This window comes from Dipodomys ordii, unplaced genomic scaffold (assembly GCF_000151885.1).
Source record: "Dipodomys ordii isolate 6190 unplaced genomic scaffold, Dord_2.0 Scaffold166, whole genome shotgun sequence".
Taxonomy (NCBI): Eukaryota; Metazoa; Chordata; class Mammalia; order Rodentia; family Heteromyidae; genus Dipodomys; species Dipodomys ordii.
The window spans coordinates 885,902-891,034 of NW_012267382.1; the positions used below are offsets into that span (position 1 = coordinate 885,902).

General features: G+C 65.8%; 1 protein-coding gene across 1 annotated transcript in view; it reads right to left on the minus strand.

The window, feature by feature from the left end:
- Muc6 (mucin 6, oligomeric mucus/gel-forming) overlaps positions 1-5,133 on the minus strand; it is a 36,090-nt gene that overhangs the window by 8,009 nt on the left and 22,948 nt on the right. The window contains exons 12-24 of the mRNA XM_013033353.1: positions 4,992-5,064; positions 4,707-4,844; positions 4,327-4,488; positions 4,150-4,244; positions 3,873-4,005; positions 3,490-3,739; positions 3,350-3,402; positions 3,139-3,248; positions 2,585-2,736; positions 2,271-2,412; positions 1,372-1,482; positions 868-1,053; positions 401-640 (exon numbers count right to left, since the gene is read on the minus strand). Coding sequence (XP_012888807.1) covers positions 401-640; positions 868-1,053; positions 1,372-1,482; positions 2,271-2,412; positions 2,585-2,736; positions 3,139-3,248; positions 3,350-3,402; positions 3,490-3,739; positions 3,873-4,005; positions 4,150-4,244; positions 4,327-4,488; positions 4,707-4,844; positions 4,992-5,064 — 1,845 coding nt within the window. The remainder of the gene's footprint in view (positions 1-400; positions 641-867; positions 1,054-1,371; positions 1,483-2,270; positions 2,413-2,584; positions 2,737-3,138; positions 3,249-3,349; positions 3,403-3,489; positions 3,740-3,872; positions 4,006-4,149; positions 4,245-4,326; positions 4,489-4,706; positions 4,845-4,991; positions 5,065-5,133) is intronic.

Genomic DNA, 5,133 nt, shown 5'->3' on the forward strand with positions numbered 1-5,133 from the left:
GGGCCTGGGCTCAGGGGGGATCAGGCACCCCCGGGCTTGGGCCTGGGCTCAGGGGGGATCAGGCACCCCCGGGCTTGGGCCTGGGCTCAGGGGGGGTCAGGTACCCCCGGGCTTGGGCCTGGGCTCACGGGGGGATCAGGCACCCCCGGGCTTGGGCCTGGGCTCGGGGGGGTCAGGCACCCCAGGGCTTGGGCCTGGGCTGGGGGGGATCAGGCACCCCCGGGCTTGGGCCTGGGCTCGGGGGGGTCAGGCACCCCCGGGCTTGGGCCTGGGCTCACGGGGGGATCAGGCACCCCCGGGCTTGGGCCTGGGCTCAGGGGGGGTCAGGCACCCCTAGGCTTGGGCCTGGGCTCAGGGGGGGTCAGGCACCCCCGGGCTTGGCCTGGGCTCCGGGACCCACCTTGCTGTGGCAGGCAGCAAAGCTCTGGCTGTTGATGATGCTGCACTTGCGTTCTGCCCAGGAGCGGCGGAAGGTGTTGATGCTGCAAGGGTCCACCACGTAGCTGGCGTCCCCGCACAGCGGATTCTCCTTCCACGAGTTCACGAACTCCAGCTCGCTGGGTGCCACGTACTGGGTGCGCGTCTCAAAGTCGTCCTTCATGTTTCCGTTGTAGTTGCCACACAAGCCACAGAGCGGGTCCTGTGTGTGGGGGGCATCAGGTGGGGGAGTGCACCTTTACACGTTGTGTCCTTCCCCAGAGATGGATGGGGCTGCCGGCTGGGGCACATGGGGCACACCGGCTGGGAGGTGGCGGGTGGGGGGGGAGCGGCGTGGGTACCTGGGAGGTGGCGGGTGGGGGGAAGGAGCGGGGCGGCGGGGTACCTGGGAGGTGGCGGTGGTGGGGTGGGGGGAAGCCGCGCGGGTACCTGGGAGATGCGATACATCTTGATGGAGACGCTCATGTGCTTGTTCCAGATGAGGGTCAGGTTGAACCTCCCAGGCATCCCCAGGTCCAGAATGAGGTTCAGGTTGCTGGGCTTCACCTGGAAGTGCACGGCGGGCTCCCGTCCGCTGACCGTGAAATTCCTGTCTGCCATGGTGATGGACAGGCCCTGTGGGAGCAGGGCTCAGTCAGCCTCCCGCAGGGCCGGGCCGGCTGCCCTACGGCTGGCCCCTCTCCCGTGCCCAGTGCCTAAGGAAGCCCTGGCCAGCAAGGCACCCATGTGGGGCCCACGGGGGCACTGAGTGGGGTTCTGAGGGTGTGGACAGGGCGTGGCCTCCTGCGGAGGAGCTGGGTGGTGTCTGGCACCCCGCCTCCTGCCCCTTCATGCAGAGGAAGGGGGGGCTTGCGGAGAGGGCCACGGTGAAGGGGGGCTGGCCCAGCTGTGTGACGAGGACTCCGCCCCTGCTGCCCGAGGCCCGCTGCTCACGCCCACGGAGATCTTGATGGCCCGAGAGCAGGTGACGCCTGAGTTCCCACAGATGACGTTCTCTGTCAGGATCTTGAGGGTGGGCTGTGAGCTGTTGGCACCACAGCCATCCTGCGGGGCGGGAGCATCGAGCAGCCTTGAGACCCACTGTGACCCCTGGCCTCTCTCCTGGATTGGCTGGTGCCATGACCTCCGCCCTCTCTCCTGGCACTGACTGTGGTACCATGACCTCTGCCCTCTCTCCTGGCACTGACTGGTATCACGACCCCTGGCCTCTCTCCTGACACTGACTGTGGTACCATGACCTCCACCCTCTCTCCTGGCACTGATTGGTGCCATGACCCCCGGCCTCTCTCCTGACACTGACTGGTATCACGACCCCTGGCCTCTTTCCTGACACTGACTGTGGTACCATGACCTCTGCCCTCTCTCCTGACACTGACTGTGGTACCATGACCTCTGCCCTCTCTCCTGACACTGACTGTGGTATCACAACCCCGGCCTCTCTCCTGACACTGACTGTGGTATCATGCCTCTCTCCTGACACTGACTGTGGTATCATGACCCCGGCCTCTCCCCTGGCACTGACTGTGGTACCATGACCTCTGCCCTCTCTCCTGACACTGACTGTGGTATCACAACCCCGGCCTCTCTCCTGACACTGACTGTGGTATCACGACCCCGGCCTCTCCCCTGGCACTGACTGTGGTACCATGACCTCTGCCCTCTCCCCTGGCACTGACTGTGGTACCATGACCTCTGCCCTCTCCCCTGGCACTGACTTGTATCACGACCCCGGCCTCTCTCCTGGCACTGACTGTGGTATCACGACCCCGGCCTCTCTCCTGGCACTGACTGTGGTATCACGACCCCGGCCTCTCCCCTGGCCTGGCACTTACTGTGGTCAGGATGTACTCGCAGTTGCCATCAAACACGAATCGCTGTCCATCAAAAGTGATCATGTGACCCTCGCCGTAGAGGACGCAGGTGGCCGAGCAGTGGGCGTTTTGCTGACAGGTCCACTTCCCCTGTGAGCAGGTGCTGGGCGAGGGTACGGGCGCGTGTGTGTGTGTGTGTGTGTGTGTGTGTGTGTGTGTCATACGTGAGGTTTGTCCTAAGTTCCTGGGGGCCTACTCTCCACCTCCAGACACCCCACCTCCAGGTGCCCCGCCCAGGCAGCCCGGGCCCCGGGCCTGGGGGAGCGAGTCCTTACCAGGTCTTGCAGTCCGTGTGGAGCTCGGCTCCCCCGGGGTAGGAGGTCCCTGCGTACTCACACGGGCACTCTTCCGGGGGTACGCACTGCCCCTGGGGGTTCTCATAGAGCCCCTTGGCGCAGACGCAGCCGGGTTCGCACTTGGTTGGCACCTGCGGGGAGAGGTGGGCTCGGGCTCCTGGGGGGTGGCTCGGCCTGTTGCTGCCCAACCCTGGGCTCAGAGACCACAGCACTAAGGCCCGGTCCCTCTGTCTAGCCTGCTCTCAGCCTCGGGACAGCAAAGCCACCCCCTCGGGGAAGGGTGCATGCCTGGCTGGACCTCCGCACGGACGGCAGTAGTGCTCAGGCCGGAGGCCAGCCATGTCCCTCAGAGCCCCACAGACAAGCCCCGACCCCTCGCAGCCCAGTCCCGGAGCCGCTGTGGACCTTTTGACCTCCCACCTGGTGCCAGCCGCTGGGACAGACAGACAGGTGGAGGGAAGGGAGCAGTGCCAGCCCCGTGTGTTTTTGGAGGCCATGTGGTGCCCAGAAAGCCAGTCCCGCTTGCCCCTTACACATGTGCTGCCCGTGGCCAGCATCTGACACGTGGGGGCACAGGCGGCTCCAAACTTGTCCTCTGAGGACTGGCTGCAGGACTGGAATGTCTTGGGGGCCATGCAGGATGCTGTGGGGAGGGAGAGGGAGAATGGAGAGCTGGAGAAGTCTGAGGAATGGGGCCCGCCGGCCAGCCCGCGCGGGCCGTGGACAGGCCACGTGGGTACATACCCAAGAACATCTCCTGCTGCCGTGGACAGCTCAGCCGTCCGTTGGTGCAGTAGCTGTGAGGGAGAAGCCTGTGAGCCACCTGTGGGCGCCACCCCTGCCCTGCCGGCATGCCGCCTGGATTGCCCAGCGCCCAGCCTCACCAGATGGCCCCATTGATGATGGTGGACTGGTCAGCCAGGACAAACTTGGAGCCGTCCAGCAGGCAGGGGCACTGGGCCTTGCGGACACACTCAGCCTTGTGGTTCAGGTAGGTGCCCTCGGGGCAGTTACAGCCATCCACCGGCACGGAGCTGGAGTGGCACTCTGCCGTGCGGTCCGACAGAGACAAGCAGGTACGGTCACACGCCGTGCTGTTGTAGCTGAAGGTGCGGTTCCCGGAACAAGGGACAGCTGTGGGAAAGGAGGGTGGGCCTCGGACAAGCAGTCGGAGGGGGCTGGAGCGTGGCGCCGCGCTCCCTCCTGGCTGCTCCTATGGCCCGAGCCCCGCATCCCACCGCCCCTCCCCGCTGCGCCTGGCACTCACTGCAGTTGTCCACGCTGCTTCTCCAGCCCCAGAGCAGGACCCCTCGGGAGGAGCAGGCCTGGGCGTAGGCCCCCAGGGCGGCGCAGATGTGCGGAAAGGTTTCCTCGTAGTTGCAAGCCTGGTACACGCACCTCTGCAGGAGAAGCCGGCCGTGGACACCTGCCGTCCTTGGGCCAGGGAGCCGTGGGCTCCCACCCACCCTGGTGGCGTCCCAGCTTCCGGAACCCAGGTGTGGAACGCCCCCCACCCCACCCCGGCCGATGCCTGCGAGCCCCACCTTATAGAAGGGCTGGGGGTTCACCGCTGTGTGGCACTTCTCGAACACGCTCCCCTTCCTCAGCAGCATGGAGCAGTGGGTCTCCGCACACACCTCTGTGGGCGACAGGGCCAGCTCTGGGTCTCCTGTCCCCTCTGCGCTCGGGGCCTGCGCGGCGAGGGGCAGCGCGGCACTCACTGTTGAGCTGGCTCATGGAACAGGGGTCCGTCTCGCGCTCCAGGGCGGTCGGACAGTTCCCTGCTCGCCAGGAGTCCACGAAGAGAGAGGCCGTGCCTTCACCCAGGCCCGCGCTGGTGGTGAAGTCGTCGGTCGTGTCCCCGTTGAAGTTGCCGCAGAGGCCTGAACCAGCCGGGCCGTAGGATTGAGCCCCCCTGTCCTCCCGTACCCCCCTCGGTCTCAGACCCCCTCTGCCTCGCTGGGCCCCGGTCAGAGGTTGTTCCTGGCCTGGAGGAGCAGCTCTTCCAGGGTCCTGTAGGTGGAGGGCCTTTCCCCACCTGCTCATGGTGGATGGAGGTGGCCCGGCCGGCCCTGGGAGAGGCCGGTGGGCAGGGGCTCACCTCTGGTTTGGCCTCTGAATTGGGGACTGACGGTGATGTACACCTGGAAGACCGGCTGCATCTGGATCACCAGCTCCAGCCCGAAGCTGGTGGCCATCTGGAGGTGGGTGGAGGTCTGTCTGAAGATGGTGATGTTGTCTGCAAGGACAGAGTACTGAGGGGCTGTCTGTCCACATGCCGCTCTGTCCCCCGCAGCACCCCCTCGCTCTGCCCCTCCCCTAAGGTGCGTCTCTGTCTGATGGCCCCAGGTGCTATCCGCCTGCTGCCTGCCTGTGGAGGACCTACGAGTCTTGTATGGCAACCACTTGGTGTCTCCATGGTTTGTGATGGTTTCATCCTCAGAGATCATGATTTTGTCCTGGAGGAAAGGTGTCCTGAGTCAGGAGGGGCGGGCTGAGAGGCAGGGGGGGCGGGCTGAGAGGCAGGG